The 20,037-nt window shown below is 63.7% G+C and overlaps 1 protein-coding gene across 3 annotated transcripts in view; it reads right to left on the bottom strand.

Annotated features, from left to right (window-relative positions):
- Positions 1-1,849: 1,849 nt before the first annotated feature.
- Positions 1,850-20,037, bottom strand: part of CPLX2 (complexin 2) — a 62,973-nt gene continuing 44,785 nt past the window's right edge. For 2 of the 3 annotated variants that reach the window (XM_034779684.1, XM_034779685.1), the window contains 3 exons: positions 11,407-11,522; positions 8,892-9,067; positions 1,850-5,927 (listed from right to left, as the gene is read on the bottom strand). In XM_034779684.1, coding sequence (XP_034635575.1) covers positions 5,730-5,927; positions 8,892-9,067; positions 11,407-11,437 — 405 coding nt within the window. In that variant the 5' untranslated portion in view covers positions 11,438-11,522 and the 3' untranslated portion in view covers positions 1,850-5,729. Of the gene's footprint in view, positions 5,928-8,891; positions 9,068-11,406; positions 11,523-19,298; positions 19,382-20,037 lie in introns of those variants that run through there. The other variant, XM_034779683.1, reaches the window with a different exon arrangement.

The following is a 20,037-nucleotide window of genomic DNA, read 5'->3' on the forward strand; positions in this document are numbered from 1 at the left end:
CCCGACGTCCTGCTCCCACACAGCTTCCCGTGCAGGGTGAGCCTGGCAGTGGCTTGCAGGGATGGAGAATGCCAGGAGCAGCTTGCTGCAGGCCGGGGCTGAGCGCTGGCAGGTTGTGCTCCGCTTGGCCAAGTTCGCTGAGCCGAGCAGCCCAGGAGGCTGGGAACCATCTGCTCTCGAAGAGCCTGAGGGTGCAGCAGGTCGCAGCTCCTGGGCAGAGCTACCAGCCCCACCGCGCTGCTTGGCACGGCAGAGCAAGTACGAATGGGGGACTGTGCTGGTGCGGGGTGGGGATAAGGGGGAGTCCCCCGGAGGCCCGGCCTCAGAGGCTCTGTCTACACTGCAGCTGGCACGGCTTGGGCCTGAGGCCGAGCTCTGGGACTCTGCGCTGGGGGCGGGTACCAGAGCGTGGGCTTCAGCGTAGCCCAAATGGCCACACAGCAATTTTTAGCCCCATGAGCCTGAGTCAGTTGACCTGGGCCAGCCGCAGCCGAGCAGAGGCTTTTATTCCAGTGCAGGCGTCCCGCTGTGGCGGGCTCTGAGCCCCTGAGATGGGGGGGTCCCATGGGGCAGAGGCATCCCAAAGGGCAGGGCCACGAATGCTGGAAAAACAAAAGCCTCCCCCAGAGTTGCCTGTGAAATTTGGCGTGCAGGAGCCCATGCACGCGTAGCTGGCAGCAATGCTGCGGGCACTGGGAGTTAGGGGCAATGACCCGAGGCCAGCTGACGTCCACGCCTGAGCGGCCGTGCACCTGCTGGTGTGTGCAGAGTGCTCGGGGCAGGGCTGTAACCGTATTTAGGTGCCTAAAGATGCCGCTGGTGGGATTTTCCTAAGTGCCTGGGTGCTGAACTTCCAATGGAAACTCTGCCAGCCCCTCTCCTCGCCCTCCCCTGCCCCCTCTTTCCCCCACGGGGAGTCGGGCACCTGGGCATAGTTTTCAGAGGGGCCTAGCCCCTAGCTGCATTTTTTGCTACCTTTAAGAAGGCAATTTGCATGTGCAGGCAGGTTCATGACCCCATCACCTGGATCACACACCCAGCTTGGGCATTAGCTGGCCAACTGCACCGCTAGGCACCTAAACACCTTTAGCAATCTGGCCCCTTGTGCCTAGCTGGGGCCATTCACTGCAGGGGCTGCTTTGCTCCTCACGCGCCAGGCCAGAGTCGCTCTGTATTGCAGATGGAGACAGGGAGGCCAAAGGTGACTTGCTCAAGGTTACGGGGGAGGCGTTGTCAGAGCCAGGAGCACAGGTCCGGGTCCCTGGCTGCCTGCCCTGTGTGCAGGCCAATAGCTCCCAGCTCTAACCACTGCAGTTTACAGGATCTGTGCCTGCATGTGCCACCAGCTGGTCAGCATATGGGTGTGCTGCAGGGCCCGGCGGGCAGCTGTCCCAGAGCCCTGGGCAGCGGTGCCAACGCCCCGCCACTTCCCCAGACTGTCAGCTTATGCCAGGAGAGAGCAGCTCTTTCTCCCCGGCCAGCCCCTGCCTCACTGTCCCAGTCCCTCCCTAGGTGGAGCCCTGTGATGAGAGTGCCAGGCCTCAGCCACCACCTGCCTCAGCCCTGTAGTCGGCCCTTTGGCCCCCACCCCCAATCCCGCCCATGCTGGAGCTGGTCAGGCTGGAGTCCCCCAGCTCTGCCTTGCTCCCTGTCCTGCTACCCTACCTTGCCCAGCCTTGTGGCCCCTTTGGCCAGGCAGCTCCCGTCCGGGTCCAGGGGAGAATGCTGGGAGCCCTTGGTGCCCCCGGCAGTGGAGGCGCTGGCCGTACTGAGCTGTGCTGGGCCTGTGTGTGTGGGGGGGGGGGCTGTCCCAGCTTGGGGCCGCAGCGCACTCGGAGCGGACGCAGGGCAATGTACAAATTTCTTTATTTTATTATTTCTTCGAAGACTAGTTGGAGTGGGATGGTCACCACATGGCTGGCGGGGGACCCCTGCCTGGGCCGGCCCCTGTCCCAGGAGCACTTCTCAGGCGGCTGCGAGCAGGGAACAGCTGGGGCCCTTCTGTGCCCCATGAGTTTCTGCTGAGAAGCTGGCGGCGGAGGGGGGGGGTTGGTGGATGAAGAGGGGGTGTATTCGGGGGGGGTCGCACATCCATCAGCTGAAGGAGCCCTCCTCCCCGGTGCTCTGCATGCAGTGTGCTCCCCGGAGCCCTCCCCAGCTGGTGGGGCCTGCCCCCCCCCTTATGTCAGCTGAGCTGGGTTCTGGGGCGCTCTGGGCAGCACCATCAGGGCAATGCTGTGGCTGTGGAAGCCCAGGGGGCTGGACAGGGAAGAATGGCTCAAGCAGTCTGATGGGCTAGTGTGCAGGGCTTTACCTTCCCCACGAAGAGCACGTGCGACGGGCTCAGCCACAGGGCTGGTCTCGCTGCTAGCAGACGAGAGCTGGAGCCGCCCTGGGCAGGGCAGCTCCTGGGGACGCACGTGGCTAGCTGGGTATCGGGGTTGCTCTGCTGGCCGTCAGGCCCCAGGGCACGCCCTGCACCCGGCCAATGAGCAGGAACACAAGCAAAGCGTGCGCATGCATACAGCCACCCAGTCACCCAGCCAGCCGGGCACACGCACGCACACACACACACGGTGTCACACCGACGCATGCCTACTGCAAACAGCACGCGGTATGGGCCGCCTGCATGCGATAATGCACCAAGACGACCCTATTTGTACACACATTCGCACCTGCACTCAAAGCCACAAACACACTCACACACACAAGATTGGCGCTTCTCTCCTGTCCGTTTCCAGGTGGGGAGGAAAAGCCTGTGACAAGACTCGAGCCCCTTTGAAACGCCCTAGTGGCACAACCAGGAGAAACCCCGCTGCTGTGTCCTTTGGGGAGCGGGGGGTCCTCACGTACCCACCCTAGACGAAGGGACTTGGCCTTTGGCGCATACACCGGTGAGCTGCTGACCGGCTCCGTCTCACCAAGCCGTGAAGAGCAGCTGCGTAGGCCAGCAGGACCCCAGGGGCAGGCAGACGCGCTGCCGGCTCCAGCCCCCCTCCTCTGCAGAGGGTCGCAGACCTCTCGGTCTAGTGGTAAAAGTATAAACCAAACGCAGGCCACCCCGGGGGGAGCCGGGTCTGGCTTATCAGCCCTTTGCCCCATGGTAGAGTTTGTGTTTATTGCAGTTTGCAGACATCAGCCATTCAGCCATGGAGCGTCAGCCAATGGAAGCAGGTGAAATGAGCTGGGGGGGGGGGGCCCTGGGCAGCGCAGCAGGTGACCCCCACCCTCCCTCCTTGCAGGCATGCGGGGAAAACACAATGCACGGTGCTTCGCTGCACAATGCGTGATGGGCAGGCTCATCACACGACATGGGGGGGGGGAAGGTCCTGGGACCACATGGTCACTGCAGCCCCACCCCCTCCCAGTTCACTTTGTTTACACAGAGATGTCACCCCCCTGCCTGACCTCAGGCCCCCGGCCCAATTGTCCCCCCGTTCCCCTGCTCTTGTCAGCCCTGGATGCCATCGCCCCACGCAGTGCCCGCCCCTCCTAGTCCTGGGCCCCTGGCCACCCCACGTTACCCTGCCTGGCACTGGGGTCCCCTGGGCCATGTGGTGACCATCTGGTGCAGTGACTAGCAGACAGGATGAGAGGGTTGGGGTGTTTACCCTGTTACACAAACACTAATGCAGAAACACACACGGGCCAACGGGGTGGCCTGAGACGTGGACGTTGGGGGGTCGGGGGGATCCCGCCTGGGTCTGCTCCTCTGCACAGGTGCAGAGCGTGGCGGTGCGGCTCGCTGGAGTGCGTTGAAGTATTGCAGTCTAACTGATATGGCTTTAACTATCGGAGAAGGACACAGATGCGGAGGGAGACTTCGTGGCTTCTCTCAAATTCAACCCGCACGCAAAAACAAAACCCCTGGAAAATGGGAACCCTGGGATGCAATCAGGACCCCCCCCCCAAGCAAAGAAACCCCTCAGGGAAACAGGAGACAAGCCCCGGGCCTCTGAACCCGCCTCGGGGGACAATCCACCCTCTTCTCAACAGGGCAGGAGGGGAGCCAGCACTTCGGGGGGGCGGGCAGCTCTCAGCCACCTCGCTCTGCCTGGCGGGGGCTGGGGCTGCAGTGGAGGGACGAGCCAGGGCAGCTTTTCAGGGGTGTTGGTGGGGGAGGCTCCCTGGAGCCATGCAGGGGAGGAGCGGGGCCCAGAGATACCAGCTGAGCGCTGCATAAGGACGGGTTCCTCCTGCCAGGGCTCGGGGGGTGTCAGCGGGCACGGATGCCTGAGGGTGGCTGGGGAAGGGCTTTGGTGCCCAGATACCACAGCGATGGGCATAGCAGGAATGTGGGCGAGCGTCAGGGTGGGAAGTGGGCTGAGTGGGACCCCCCCACCCCCAGCGGCCCTGCCATAATGGGAATCACTCAGTAGGGGGCGCCAGGAGGGCTAAGTGCTGGGTCCACCCTCTGGGCTCAGGCCCCACGTTAAACCCCTCTGGCAACGTGCCAGGATTGTCCCCAGACCCAGACCTCCCCCCACCCGCCGTGCAGCAGGGCTGGGAGGGGAGGTGGGAAGCCCCCGTTCCTTGGGCCTAGCTCTGCCCCTTGTTTTTTTTATGAAGCTCCTCTCCAACCGTTTGCCTTAATGAGCAGGGGCCTGACTATGGCAAAGGGTGCCCGGCTTGCCCCCCCAAGGGCCGAGCTCGGCCAGGGATGCCCCCCCCCCGCCCCCGGCTGGGCTGTGCAGGGGACAGGGATGGCTGGGGTTGTGCCCGGGGCCACGGAGGGGTTGGGGGCACAGGGGTGAGGAAGGCTTTGTCTTTCCTTCCAGCCGCCCCTAGCCCCCCCAAGTTCCCCGCTGCCCCGGGCAGGGCTATCTGGGGAGTCCACGCGTCCCTCTGTGTCCTGCAGCCCCTGCTCCAGGCCCATCCCCGGGGCTTGCTGTGCAGGTGAGGGGCAGCGTGTGGCTGCCCAGCACCAGCGGAGGGGCCGGACCCAGCAGCCCCTTCCCGAAGCCCAAACAAAAGGCAACAGAAATGGGCAGTGCACTGGGGGGCAGAGCCGTGGGGCGGCGCCGCTGGGAGCCAGCCCGGTAGCCCACCATGTCCCCTCTGTGCCAGCCCCTGGAACCTGGCCCGGCAGGACACCTACGCCCGCCAGCTGGAGAGCGTGGGCTGCTCCGTGGGTTGCTTCCAGGCAGTGTCAGGAGGCATGGGGGGCACAGCCCCCAGCCTGCGGGTGCTCTCCTGCTGCCCGCACGTCCCTAACCCCTGGCAGCAGGCACACAGCGTGGGACTGAGGAATGTCTGAAGTTAGTGAAGGGCAGGGAGGGGGCATGGAGAGCGGGCAGAGCCCTGCCTTTCCCTGCCGTCTGCCCCACCCTCCACCCGACGTGAGGTTACTGCAGTGAATTTGGTCCCAGTTCGCCCCCCACGGCCGGGGGGATGTGCCAAGCAGCCGGCCGGCACTTTGGCACAACAGAACTCCGACTCCGTACGGCTGAGGGGCGAGGGAGGAAGGGGGAGCCCGGGGCTCCTGGCAGTGCCCGGCCTGGGGCTCCGGCTGCCCGGAGCTCAGCAGGCGGGGGGTGGTTTTTGGTCTGGTTGCCTCGTCCGCCCCACTGGAGCAGCGAGGGGTTCTGGGCACAGGGGACACATCTGGGATCTTCCCTTCGAAACTGAGTTGGAACAAAAATCAAATGAAATAAAAGAAATGAAAACACTCCCCCAGCCCAGTGCGCCCCGGTGTATAGGGGCGGGCCCGGGGGGGCGGCCCGGGGCTGTTACTTCTTGAACATGTCCTGGAGGGGCCCGGGCAGGTACTTGAGCACCGTGTCCAGGATGCTTTCCTCCTCCTCGTCGTCGTCGTCCCCGCAGCCCGCCGGGATGGCTTTCTTGGGGCGCGTCAGGCTGCCCTCGCACGGCTGCTCCATCGCCGCCTTCTCCTCCGCCTCCTTCTCCTCTTTCTTCTTCAGGCCGTACTGCAGGGGCAGAGACAGACCGGGCCTCTGAGCGCCTGGGGGGGCAGCACATGGGGAACAGGCTGCGGGGGCCCCTCTCCTCTGGGGCCAGGCCTGCAGCCACTGGCCTGCCCCAGCCTGTGCCGTGCTGTGAGCGCCCGCACACCTCTCTGCGGGGTGTAAACATGCCAGCCCAGCCGAGACCCGTCCATTGCTGACACCCTCCGCCAGCCCCTCACTGTGAGCCCACAGCGGGTAACGGACAGAGCCTAGCACAGCAAGGGGGCTGGCACTGCCCCGGAGCCAGCCTTGGGCACGTGTCTGGCCAGGCCCACGTTCCTTCACCACCCAGCCAACTCCCGTGCCTGCCTCTCCGGGGCAGACTGGGGGATGCACTTTGGTCTGGCATGGTTCTAATGGCGTCTAGGTGCTACTGTCTCCAGCCCGTGAGCAGCGGTGCCCAGAACAGCCTGCCCGGCTCACAGCCACTCGTCCTCTCCTCATTTTCAACACGCAGGCGAGCCTGGGGCAGACGGCCAGGCCCAGCTTGCAAAGCGACCAGACTCCCCGTCCCCAGCACCAGCACTCGCTGCCCTGGGGTGCCTCCGGCCACGCAAAGGCACGGCGCAGCTTGCATGGCTAAAGGAGTAACCGGCTGGCGGAGCCCCACCTGCCTGGGGCCCACAGGCCCCGCTGCCTGAAATCTTCTGTTCCCATCTGTCTCGGCTCACAGGATATTGGCGGCGTCTGTGATTAGAGTCGGGCTTCCCCAGCGCCTGGGTCGAGGCAGCGCCTGGCGCGATGCGGCCGCGTTATCTGCTCCTCGGCGGGTTATTAAAGATGGCAGATAGGGCGAGACAACGCCAGGCTGTCATGCGGCTGCTTGCAGCAGGCGGGGGAGATAAGGACCCCCCCCAGCCCACCCCTATTCCAAGCTAATCCCCTGCTGCGGCGGCAGGAGGAGCGCGTAGCTGGGGGACGGGGTGGGGGGGGCGGAGTGTCAGAGATGTTGCGAAGGGGGACAATCTCTGGGGCAGCTTTTCTCCCAGCCAGGCCTTGCTGCCGCTCACGGTGTCGCCAGTGAGAAAGGGGCCAAGCCTCGGTTGTGTCCCAATCCAGGCTCCAAGGCAGCAGTGCCCGGGTTCCTGCTCCACGGGACTCGCCGGGCCGGGCTGGGGAAGAGGGGGGGGGCTCTGTGAGAGCGAGTATGTATCTGTGTGCGCAGCAGTGGGTGTGTCACAGACACTGCCGCTCCGGGAGTGAGAACATGGGGGGGGCACTGTGGGGGTGCATAGGGAGGGGTGTGTGAGACCCTGGATGTGCCAAGGGGGAGGTGTGCTGGAAGGGGCCCCACTCCGTGCAGAGGAGGGCAGGGGGCGTTACACCAGGGCGGATGCCCAGGGCTCACGTGCAATCTGCCTGGCTGTCATTAATTTCCCAGCGTTTCACTGTCAACAGCTGCCGGCCACTCGGGTGACACGTCTTGGGCCAGGGACCCCACGGGCCCGGGTCTGACAGGCTGTCGGACGGCAGAGCCCCAGCTCCACCCTGCTCCCCACAGAGGGCTCAGCAAGCGCCTTCCCCGCCATGCAAAGCCCCAGGCGGAGAACAGGCCCAGGGAGGTCAGGGACTCACTTCTCCCAGCCCAGCCCCTGGCGGGGGCGAGATGGGAATGTGTCTCCATGGCCCAGGCTGTCCTGCCCCTCTCTGCTCAGGCTGCCTCTTAGTGCCAATGGGATGTGGCGCTTTGGTGAGGGGGAGCCTGTCCTACTACGTACCGGGCTGAGACCCACCAAGCTCATTGCATACATGGCCCACCCAGGGGAGTAACACGCCCTGCCCACCTGGGGCAGGTTGGCACCTGCAGCATAGAGGGGAAATGACCCATTTGGCCTCCCCCTGCCCCCGAGTCCCCAGCCTCCTCCCCTTCCTGACTCCCCGGAAGCGGAGCTGGGCAGAGCTCCCCCCGCCCAGAGCAACGCTGGAGAACGTGCGGCTTGTCACCAGTGCAGCTGAGGGGCAAATCTCTCTAGCAGGTCACCTACAATCTGCCCTGGCTGCAGCCAGCCCCTGAGAATCCATGCGAGAATCCCTAGGCCTGGGCATTGGCCATGGCACAGAAACCCCAGCCCTAAACCCGGGCAGTGTGCCTGGCACAGGGATCCGTGGCAGCGAGCTCAGCACACTGGTGAAGAGACGAGCCGGGATCAGGGAGTCAGCGATCCAGCGCACAGAACTCTGCAGCCCGCGGCCTCCCCGACGCAGCGTGGGCAGGACACACCGTCTCCTTTATTTGTTACAGGTGGACGTCGCCGCCCTCGGGACGCAGAGAGAGCTACGCAGTCAGGTGAAATCCCTGCAGCCACAAGCCCTCCCCTCTGTGCCCACTGAAAAATCCTATTGTTCCCACCACGTCTCGGGGGGCTGGTTCTGCCCCACCCCGCAGAGCTCAGGGCACAGGTCCTTTGCTTTTTGCACTTTGAAACTAGCCTGGACAGTTTCCCGGCCTAGCTCCAGGCAGTTCCATCGGCTGGTGGAGCCCAGATGCCCTAAACCACCATCCTCTGCAACACAAACCTACCGGTCTCAGAGCCGCCGGCGGGACTGGGAGAAAGAACAGGACAAGGCGGGCACTGGGGGCAGTGGGGGCAGCCCGCCCAGCACAGGGCCAGGAGGGGGCGACCAGCATTCAGGGGTGTAGTATGGGAGGTTCCTGCCGAACTGCCGTGTCTGGCTGAGCCGGCGTCACCCGAGCCCCACTCCATGGGGCTGTCCAGGGACTGTCACGGGGAGGGGCAGATGGGCGCTGTGCCAGCCCCAGGGTATTTCTGCAGCTGCCGGAGCGATTGCCCAGAGCAGGGAGTCCCTCTCTACTCGGCTCTGCTACGGCCCCAGCCTCTCCGCACAGGGCTCCCCGCACTCAGCCCCGGGCCCATCGGGCTGTGACACAGGTGCACTCCAGCCCCTCCGCCCTGCCTCACCCACCTTATCCCGGATCTGTTGCCGGACCTTCTCCCTCTCAGCCTCCATCCTGGCGTGCTTGGCCTTCCGCTCCTCCTCCTGCTGGCGAAGGGCTTCTTGCCGCTCCTCCTCCTTCTTCTGCGCGTCGGGATCCTTCTCTTCCTCTCCACCCAGCATCTTCCCCATGTCCTTGGTGGCCCCTGCACAGGACACACCAGGCAGCGTGGCCAGGGGAGCAAGGCTGCGGCCCAGGGGCTCCCGAAGCCAATGCCCCCTCCCATAGCTGCCTGGCCCCATCCCCTGCTGCCCCCCATCTGGCCGCTGCCAGGAGGGGCAGAACTGGGTGTGATGAAGTGGGACTGTTCTTAATGTTTCCTCTGAATACTGTGTGGGTGCCTCAGTTTCCCCTATGCATTTCTTAAGTCTCCAGTGTGCATAAATGACCAACACTCTGTATCCTGGCAACAAATGGCTAGGGCCCTTCCCCCCTTGCAAGAGAATAGCTAAAGGTGAACAAAGAGATCAAGTGACCTCCTGGCCCGGGAAAGAGACAAAGGCCAGAGAGGAGAGGCTGGAGGGGGTTTCAGTTTGGAGCTGGCTGAGGACGGGGAGTGAGGGCAGATGGGGGTGTCTGGCTCGCTGGGCCACAAAATGGACCCGGCTCTCTGTACCTACAAGCTCTGTTTTAGACCGAGTTCCTGTCATCTAATAAACTTCTGTTTTACTGGCTGGCTGAGAGTCACGTCTGACTGCGAAGTGGGGTGTGCGTGCGGGACCCTCTGGCTGCCCCAGGACACTGCCAGGGCGGACTCGCTGTGGGAAGTGCACGGAGGGGCATATGCTGAATGCTCCAAGGTCAGACCCAGGAGGTGAAGCCGTGTGAGCTTCTTGCTCTGAAGACGGTCTGCTCCGAGGGAGAGGAGGCTCCCCAAAGTCCTGACTGGGGCTTGGGGTACAGAGTAACCCCGGAGCGAGTCTGGGAAGTGCCCAGCACCCAGGCGCAGGCCGGTGGGGGTGGAACCCAGCTCTCTCCTGCCACTGAAGCACAGCTGCAGGGCGCCTGGGTGCCAGCGATGCTCCCAATACAGCGTCTCAGGGAATCCCCCTCGGAAACCGACTCCGCAGGAGCTGGGAGCGGGCGCTGCCCCCTGCATGGCAAACTGGCTGCAGCCTGGCTCCGCTGCAGAGCTGGGGCTGGGGGACGGCTGAGGCTCTGCGCCAGGCTGGGGCTGGTCCTTGCCATCCAGCCGAGGAATTACTGGTGCGTTAACGGCGGGGGCGGGGGGAAGGCTGTGCTGCAGACCCCACAGTGCAGTGTGGGCGTCTCTGGGAGAGGGCAGACCCAGGGCCCAGCAGGAGGGTGGGGCAGCCAGTGCCCGTGCTGGGGAGTGCCCAGGGGCATCAGGCTGGAGTGTGACCATGTCTCACGAGGCCCCGCTGCTGATACAGAGCTGCCCTGCCCCCCTCCTGCCCCACACGAATACAGCGTCAGGCCTGGGGCTGGGGAGCAGACATGAGTGGAGCTGGGGGCTCCTGGGTGCAGGGGCACCCCCCTGGGAGCACCCCGAGCACCCAGCCTGGCGCCCAGCGATCCCTTGTGCAGTGTGCTGGTCCCTGCCTAGCAGCCTCCCCGTGCAGGGAACAGCTCGCCCAGCGGGAGCTGCTCCAGCCTGGCCCCTCTGCCAGGAGGCCAGAGGCACAGCTTAGAGCCAGGGGGGCAGCGTGTGGCAGCGGCCTGGGGGCGGGACTGGGGCTGAGCTCGCTGTGGGGAGAAGGTGCTGGGCTCCGTGTGTTCCAGTTCTGCCTGTCCTAGGGAGCCAGCGGAGGGCTTTCCCCATGGGGGGAGGGTAGCAGCGTGGCCGTCTCCGCTCAGACGCCCGCCGTCGTGCCCCGTGGCTCTGCTCTGCCCCTCGCCCATTGGCTGCTCGCTGCTGCCGTGTCCTGCCCTCCCCCGTCACTGCACTCCCCTTCGGTGCCAGGTGCCCTGCTGTTCTCCCGGAGAATCCGGGGAGGGGGGCGGGGGGGTTGCTTTATTCTCTCGTAGCCACTGGGCTGGCCCCATGTCCCTGCCCATATCACTGACCATGCCAGGCCCCTGGGCTCTGCAAACCACTCAGTTTAGTATCTCCTGGGACTCCACGGGGAAGGGAGCCGCCTCCCCAGGGCTCTTCACATCATGGTAAAGCTACAGTGACCCCAGCCAGCCAGCGATTCCCGAACAGCCGGGGGGGGCACGAGCACCCACCGGCGCCAAGGCAAGTTAGCGCCTGCGGCAGCACTGCCGTTAGAGAGAGACTGGGGAGCTAGTGCATGGACAACAGGTGCGGCTCAGCTCCCCTGGGAGAACTCCCTACACCAGTCTGGCACCCCTGGCTCCTGGCACCCGTGTGGCACGTAGACAGAGAGAGACTTATAACCCAGATGGGCGTCCCCCTTTAGCAGCAGCCCAGAGACAGTCCTAGGCCAGGCTCTCTTCGGTGCGGGGCCCTTTCTCAGACACCCAGCCAGGAGGGCAGGCGGACACGAAGAACAGACTTACCCCCTAACGCTTGCTTCATGACGAAGTCCATGCTGCCGGGCCCGATCAGTGCGCTCTAGGCAACAGCAGAATTCTCATCCAGTGCTGGGGGCCGGACGCCTCGGATCAGGTGCCACCTGGCCAGGAAGGAGAGACCCAGTGAGACGGGCTGAGCCAGCGCAGAGACCGTTCCCCCCAGCGCCTAGGGCCAGGAGGGCAGGGGTAACCTTGCTCTTGTGATCAGCGTAGTCTTTGCAGATGCTGGCGCAGTCGGGCCCAAAGGGAACCATGCCACACTCACCAGAGGCTGTGGTAGGGCGGGGGAAAGGAATTGCTATTGAGATGCAAATCATGGGCCAGATTCTGCTCTCCCTTGCAGTGGTGTAAATCACTGACCTCACTTTCAGGCCCCGATCTCCCCGCACAAGCCCCACGGGCGCCTATGGCGCACACAATGATGGGGTGAGCTTGGCTCCGGGGCTGTCGGGATGCAGCAGGCCGCGTGGGATTGCACCGGGACACTCCAGATTGACCCAGATGGATACAGGCCAACACATACCGAATCCCTGGCATCCAGAACCCAAAGTGGGTGTCCAGGGCTGTGCTCCTGGCCTGCACTCACCAGCTGCCTTTGCAGGTTAGTCATGGAGCCACTCAGGGAAATAATTAGTCTGAGAAATACAAGCCGGCTCTTTCTCTCTCTCATGCATCTCCTGCACACCTAGTCTACCTCTCGCACACTCACCCCACGCTCAGTGTGGGATCGCATGCACCCCCCACACACACACGCGCACACACACACACACACGTGCGCGCGCACACACACACACGTGCACGCACACGCGCGCGCACACACACACATGCACACACATGCGCACACACACACGTGCACACACACGCGCGCACACACACAGACGCGCACACACACACGCGCGCACACACTACATCACAGCAGCTTCAGACAGACTTACAACCATCCTGCTTCCAGCTTGCGAGAAGGATCCAGGCTCCCGTCTGCCAACTGCTGTCCAGACAGCCAGAGGCTCGCCCCATCCTGGCTGGCGTAGCTGCCTGACACACCATAGCTACCACCCAGCCAGCTCCTGGCCGGCGTCCCTGCTAGAAAAGCCCCCCCCCCCCCCATGCAGTGGAGCCCCGGGTGGAGCGAAGCTCTTTTCAGCTGGCAGTGGCACAGAGACGTGTGGGACCCCCTGGGGGCTGGCAGGGATGCTGGAGTGACCCCATGTTTGCCTGCGGTGGGTTCACGGCGCAGTGACCTGACCCGCCGGGGCGTGCACCTCGGCTAACTGGCAGGGGGCAGATCTGCTGGAGAGTCTCTGGAGGCCAGGGAAGAAGCTACGAGCCCAGTTACCACTTAGCAGAGCTGCAGCTTTCCTGCTTCACCCGTCTGCCTCCGCGCTGACCCAGCCCCGTTACCATAGTGACACTCGTGCCCCCCCTTTGACGGGTGAGGAGCTGAGGCACTCAGTGACTTGCCCCAGGTCAGTTGGGGAGTCTGCGGCAGGGCAGGTTATGAGCCCAGGTCTCCTGGGTCCTAGGCCAGTGCCCTGACCGCTAGGCCTTCCTGCCTCTCAGACCCCAGCTGGGGACAGATTGAAAGGTGGCTTCCCCTCGCCTTACGCTGTTTCCATCGGAGCGGCCTCACTTCCTGTCAATCCCCCGTCCTCTTCTTGGAGTAACCTTCCATCGCTCTTTGCATCAGTACAACCTAGTGCTTTTGCCGTAGCGTCCAGGAGCCCTAGGCGTGGCCTAGGACCCCACCGTGCTAGGCGCTGTACAAGCGCAGAGTCTCTGCTCTGTCTGAACCAAACTCCACCTGGGCAAACAAAGCCCCCCAGAACGTTGCTATACCTCCGACACCTCCCTACTGCAGAAGTGGTGCGGAATATTCCTGACAGTCGGCAACTCCTGGATGGGTGCAAACCCCACGGCGGGTGTGGCGGGGAGTCACAGGACCAAAGTGAGAAAGGGAACATTGAGCACTGCATGAGGCTGCTGCTGCTGTCTCCCCAGGGAACGGGTGCAAATCCCGTCGCTTGGGACATTGACCCCTAGGCCGATTGGCGCACCAGCTACTGTGCTCTAGAGAACTGGGCTGCATTGGTCCCTGGGAGACAGAGCTGATGGAACCCAACAGATCAGTTCTGCAATTCTTGAGGCTCTGTTCCTGCACACCAGGCTGCAGCCTCTTGGAGTAGCTGCATTTCCAGATGCGGCTTTACAACAGTGAAATGCACGAGCTTGACTGGAGCTCCTTCCAGCGCTTGCTCATTGCACTCCGCCTTTCTGGAGAGACGCCCTCCGGGAGCGCCTCGTTCTAGTGACTGGAAACAAGCAGTGAGCTGATACCTCAGGGGACAGCTGAATGTGCCCAGAACCATTGGACGTGAGCACAGGCAGCACGGCAGTGATGCCAATGATTCATGCATGACAGATCTAACATGCAGATCGGCGCCTTCCTCTCTCTTTCAAAAGGACGCCGTGTTCCTAACTCCTCTTTGCAGTATCTCCAGAACCATGCAGGAGACCCTGGAAGAGCTCCAGCCCGTTCCGTCCAGTGGTGATGGGCAGTTCCCGTAGCAATGCCTAGACTTAAGGTTGCCTGACATGTTCCAGCATAAGACCCTGTTTTCAGCTGCTTATAAATTTGACAAACTTTAACCATTTGGGCTGAATATTTCCTTGGTGGGCATCTGCTTTTCTGAATGTTTCAGCAAAAATGGTTCCCCTGTTTGGGGAACGCGTGGTGTCTACACACACCTGCTTAGTCCTGCTGGCCTCGCAGCAGATTTAATAATTGATGAAAGCAGAAACAATTCGATCCGTCTTCCCTCTCCGACAGCGGGATCTCAGCCCAGCCCTGCTCCTGGGAGCCGAGCAGAGCAGGTGGGGAGTGGTACCCAGAGGGCCGTGCGAATGAAATGGATTCAGACTGTGGGCCACCTCAGCATGGCTTAAACGCGTTCAATTACCAACGGCTCACGTTGCTAGTGGGGACCAGCATGGATCTATATTGGCGCTCGCTTCCCAAGCTAGGCACCTGCTGGGCAGTGCACTGCTGCGTTAGATCCCCCGCACCTGTATCATCATTCACTAGCGCCAGTCCCAAACCTTTCCGGGTCCCTGGGCTGTCGCTGCCGGAGACCCCTTCAACCACATTGCTTCAAGCACAAACCCAGGACAGCCCCTGCAAACCGCAGCAAGCCCCACGTTGGGGGGCTGAGGGTTCTCCTGCTGCTCCTGGGGAAGCAGGCAGCCTCCCCACTCAATTGATTTTAGCCCTGCCTCATATGAATTAGCCACTGTAGTTTCTTGATAATGAAGTTCATTTTTGCTCGGGTCGAGGTCGTGGCAGCTAACGGCTCGTTAGCAGGATGCAAGCAGGCTCTCTGCTCAGCACATAGCACCAGCCTTCTCCTCCCCGACAGGCCAGGCCCTGCCGCTGATGGAGCATTTGTAATCAATTTGCATCCTCCCCTCATCTTTGATTTAATGCTGTGATCCAGCACCATCACAAGGAAGACGGATTCCTTTAGCGAGAGCTGCAGTTACTAAAACACCACTTGGGAGAGTAGCTCTCCCCTCTCACGTCTCGGGCCACCCTCCCGCCCCCCCCGGTGAACCCGGCCTTCTGGGTGTGGAATCGGGGAGTAGAAAATTAAGTGGCATAATTTGGGGGTGGGATGTGGTGCCTGCGAGGGCTGTTCTCCGGAAAGCCCACACGCTGGGGGGACGCCAGCTCCCTGGGGGAAGCAGGAGGTTCTGAACGAACGAGGTTTGGACAAGTGAGGCTGTTGGCAAATCGCCAGAGGCACAAGGAAGAGAAATCTTAGCAATAATCATAAATCACAGAATCACTGCTGCAAGAGAGGGGAAAGACCTATGACATCACCCAGCCGGTCTCCCTGCCAATGCAGGATGGATCTCGGCTGGCCATTTCCTGGAATAGGTGTAAAACCCCTGGGCAATCGGATGTCTGCCACGTCCCCCAGGAAATGGTTCTGTGGCCTAACCCAGCGCTGTCAGTTACCGCGCAAGCAGCACCGGTGCTAGGGAGGATGAGGACAGTGCCCGTATTTACACAGTGCTGTGAACTCAGCCAGCCTTGCGCCTGCCGCCGTCATCACCGCGCCGGGGGCCAGGCAGGGAAGAGGGTTTAGCCAAACACAGGATTCTTGCACACAAGCCGCAGCTCCGCACCGATTGCAAGGCCAGAAGGGATCACTGTGATTGTCTAGTATCAGAGGGGTAGCCGTGTTAGTCTGAATCTGTAAAAAGCAACAGAGGGTCCTGTGGCACCTTTGAGACTAACAGAAGTATTGGGAGCATAAGCTTTCGTGGGTAAGAACCTCACTTCTTGAATCTGAAGAAGTGAGGTTCTTACCCACGAAAGCTTATGCTCCCAATACTTCTGTGATTGTCTAGTCTGACCTCCTGCACAACACAGGCCAGGGACCTGCCCCAGGCGAATTCCTAGAGCAGAGCTGTTAGAAAAACCTCCCATCCGGATTTAACAATGTTAAGTGATGGAGAATCCACCAGGACCCTGGGGAAGTTCTTCCACTCGTTAATCACCCTCATGGTTAAAACGTTACACCTGATTTCCAGTCTGGTGCATGCACCCCCTAGGCTGGGATCAGAGCCGCCCCAGAACAATCCCAGCAAGCACACCCATCCACTCAGCCTGGTCTGTGTCGCCGACCTCCCCTAGCCCTGAGCCTCTGCCCACTCCCTGGGCTCCCAGAGTCACCGTGCGCCTGGCCCAGCTTGGAGGGAGCCTGACCCTGGAGACTCAGGGGATCACAAGGGGAGCAGGGTGCGGGGCAGGAGCTGGACTGCCGGGAGGACCCACAGCCTCTGGGCTGCCCCTTCCAGCCCTGGGCCCCTTGGGGAGCTCCTGCCCCCCCATTGCTCCTGCAGCAAAAAAGAAGACTGCTCAGCCTACCCAGCCACTGCGTCACTGCACCAGGCCCGAGGTGGTGGGGATGGGCACGGCCATGCTCTCCCTATGCCCAGTGCCCGGCTGGAGTGGGCCACAGGGACTTCCCGTGGGGCAGTGGGGGAGGAGAGCCTGGGGCCTGAGCCATGCCCCCCCCCAGTGTAACAGGCTCATGCTGGTCTCCTAGAGCCCTCTCTCCCAGCCCCCAGTGACAGGGCACCTGCTCCAGCAGATTGTCTCCTTGTACTGCTGAGGGTGTGGAGCTGTGAGCCCACCTGGATGGACAGATCTGGAGAGTCCAGCCCCTGAGGGCCCCTTCCCAGCACTGCCCCAGGGAAAGGTCTCGCTGCGATTCTGGCTGGTGTCTGTGTGTGAAGGGCAGCATGTGTGGGGCTTGCAGGGTGTGAGCGGTAGTGGATCAGTATGTACACACCCGTGTGCGAGCAGTGTTAGTGTGTGCAGCTCTCTGCATAGGGGTGTGAGATGGGGAGTGTCCGAGGGCGTGGGGTATGGCTGTGATTGCAGGGGGTCTGTGGATCTGTACACAGGGAGGAGTGAGGTGCCAGGTGTGTACAATGTGCCGCGGGGTGACGTGCCATGTCGGTGGATGGGCAAAGTGCCCGGTGTGTACAATGTGCCGTGGGGTGTACATGCCGTGTCCGTGGATGGGCAAGGTACTTGGTGTGTACAATGTGCCGCGGGGTGTCCGTGCCGTAACGGTGGATAGGCGAGGTGCCCACTGTGTACAATGTACTGTGTGCATGGGGTGTATGTGCCGTGTGCATGGATGGGTGAGGTGCCCGGTGTGTACAATGTGCCGTGGGGTGTACGTGCCGTGTTGGCAGATGGGTAAGGTGCCCGGTGTGTACAATGTGCTGCGGGGTGTACGTCCTGTTTTGGTGGATGGGCGAAGTGCCCGGTGTGTACAATGTGCCGTGGGGTGTACGTGCCGTGTCGGTGGATGGGCGAAGTGCCCAGTGTGTACAATGTGCCGCGGGGTGTACATGTCGTGTCGGTGGATGGGCGAAGTGCCCGGTGTGTACAATGTGCCGCGGGGTGTACGTGCTGTGTCGGCGGATGGGTGAGGTGCCCGGTGTGTACAATGTGCCGTGGGGTGTACGTGCCGTGTCGGCGGATGGGTGAGGTGCCCGGTGTGTACAATGTGCCATGGGGTGTACATGCCGTGTCGGCAGATGGGTGAGGTGCCTGGTGTGTACAATGTGCTGTGTTGGCGGATGGGTGAGGTGCCCGGTGTGTACAATGTGCCATGTTGGCAGATGGGTGAGGTGCCAGGCGTGTACAATGTGCCGTGGGGTGTACGTGCCGTGTCAGTGGATGGGCGAAGTGCCCGGTGTGTACAATGTGCCACGGGGTGTACATGCCGTGTCGGCGGATGGGTGAGGTGCCCGGTGTGTACAATGTGCCACGGGGTGTACATGCCGTGTCGGCGGATGGGTGAGGTGCCCAGTGTGTACAATGTGTCACGGGGTGTACATGCCGTGTCAGTGGATGGGTGAGGTGCCCGGTGTGTACAATGTGTCGTGGGGTTTACATGCCGTGTCGGCAGATGGGTGAGGGGCACGGTGTGTACAATGTGCCGCGGGGTGTACATGCCGTGTCGGCGGATGGGCGAAGTGCCCGGTGTGTACAATGTGCCATGGGGTGTACATGCGGTGTCTGTGAATACACCCAGCAGGGGTGGGTCCCTAGCAGGGAATGTGAATCTGATGTGGGGGCTCTAGCTGTGGGGGTACCAGCTTAATGTGCTGCCTGCAAGGTCCGGGTGGGGAGATGTGGGGTGCAGGGGGCGCTGGTGCTGACAGGGGATCGGAGCAGAGCCCGGCCATGGCCAGGGGCAGCCAAGCGGCGGGAGCCCGTAGCCGCCCAGGGACGGACGCGTTAGGGGGGCAGAGGGTCCAGCAGGCAGCCCCCCAGCCGGTTTTCTTGTGACTCAGGCACATGCCAGCGAGAGGAGACCCCCAAGGCAAATACTGCCTGAGCGCAGCGAGCCGCGGGTCTGCAGCCCGGAGCCCCCAGCTCCCCTCGCAGCTCCGGGGAGACGGGCCGAGCCCCGCCGCGGGGAGACACTGGGGACCGTGCCCGGAGCTGTCTCCCGCCCGGGGAAAGGGCTCACACACGGGCAGGCGGGCCGGGCTGTGCGGGGCGCCCGACACTGGAGAGGGAGCAGGTCGCCAGCCCAGGACGGGGGCTCCCGGGGGCTCTGCGGCTCCCTAGTTCTGGCTGAGCTCCGCGCGCCCTGTTCTAGCCCCGCACCCGCAGGAGAGGCGCGTTCCCCGGCCCGGTCCCCTTCCTCGCGTGTGTCCCGGCCGCTGGCCGCAGCCGCAGCCGCGAGGAGACGGTGAGGGCCCTGCTGCAGCGGGCAGGGTCCGGCGCCGGGCAGCGCCGCTGGGACACACAGCGGGAGTTGCACCGCGCAGCGTGGCCCCGAGCTGACCCGGGCGGGCGAGCGGCTCGGGGATGGGGGGGATCAGTGGGATCCTGGACTCGCTTTGCCAGTAGCCCGGGCGCTGCCGGCGGGTCCAGGCACTCGGAGGCAGCGCCCAGCGCCGTGCACACCCCAGCGGGGCACGCAGGGACCCCAGCACACACACACACACACACACCCACCGCCGCCGCGCCGAGGAGCCCCGCACCGGCCGCTCGGCTCCTGCCTGAGCCCGGGCCCCCGGGGCAGCCTCTGCCTTTGCGCTGGGGGGGGGGGGTCGGGGCTCCCAGGTTTGCTCCCCCCGCGCCGGGACCCGCGCTTCCTCCGCGCAAAAGTTCCTTCCCCTGCCAGCAGCTAGCGGCGGCGGGTGCGGGGGGCTGCGGGACGCGCCGGGCTCCTCACCCCCTGGCCCCGGAGCCCTGCGGCGGGGCCCGTCCCCATGCGCCCGGGCAGCCGTGCCAAACCCCGTCCCCTCCCGCTCCGGGGCTGCCCGCGGGACCCACTCACCCGGGACGCTCCAGCAGCCCGTGGCCGGCGGGGAGTGAGCGCTCCCCAGCCCTGCGCGCAGAACCCGCCTCCCTCCGCTCTGCAGCCTGCCGGTGCCTCCCCCCAGCCCCTGACGCGCCTGCCTCGCCTCTCCCCCTCCCCGAGCGAGTGGGCAGCTCCCGGCTCCCCCCGCCAGCCCGGAGCGCCTCTGCCCAGCCCCGGGGCCAGCTCGCTCCCCTGCGCCCCGCCGGCCGGCAGCCCCAGCGCGGCGCCCTGCCCGCCCGCCCGCCGGGTTGTTCCGCCGCCTCCACCTGCTGGGGGTCCCCGGCCCCAGCGCTGCGGCAGCGCCAAGGGGCCCCCGCGCCCTTCCCAAGCGCCCGGTGCGCGCCGGGGCTGAATCCTGCGGGCCTCCGGGCGGGGCGGCTGCGGGGTTTGCGGGATGGGTGGGGGAGGGGAGGGGAGGGCTCTGCTCGAGTTCACACTGTGTCAATCAGGAGTGACAGCGGGATGGGGCCCAGCCGCTTTCCGCTTTTTATTTCCGATCCCAGCGCACCGCCGTGTAAACACGCTGGAGAGAACCACGGACCCGCTGGATAATCGTGGTGTGCTGCAGTTCGGAGAGCGCGTGGCTCCGACTCCCAAACACCCCCAGCCCAGGAATTAACCGCCCCCCAGACCCCCACCCCTCCTTTCACTTTGCCTTTCCCGCTTGCAAAACACACCCCGGGAGTTCAGCCCAGGCCGGCGGAGAGTCAGGCCA

This window comes from Trachemys scripta, chromosome 8, assembly GCF_013100865.1.
Source record: "Trachemys scripta elegans isolate TJP31775 chromosome 8, CAS_Tse_1.0, whole genome shotgun sequence".
Taxonomy (NCBI): Eukaryota; Metazoa; Chordata; order Testudines; family Emydidae; genus Trachemys; species Trachemys scripta.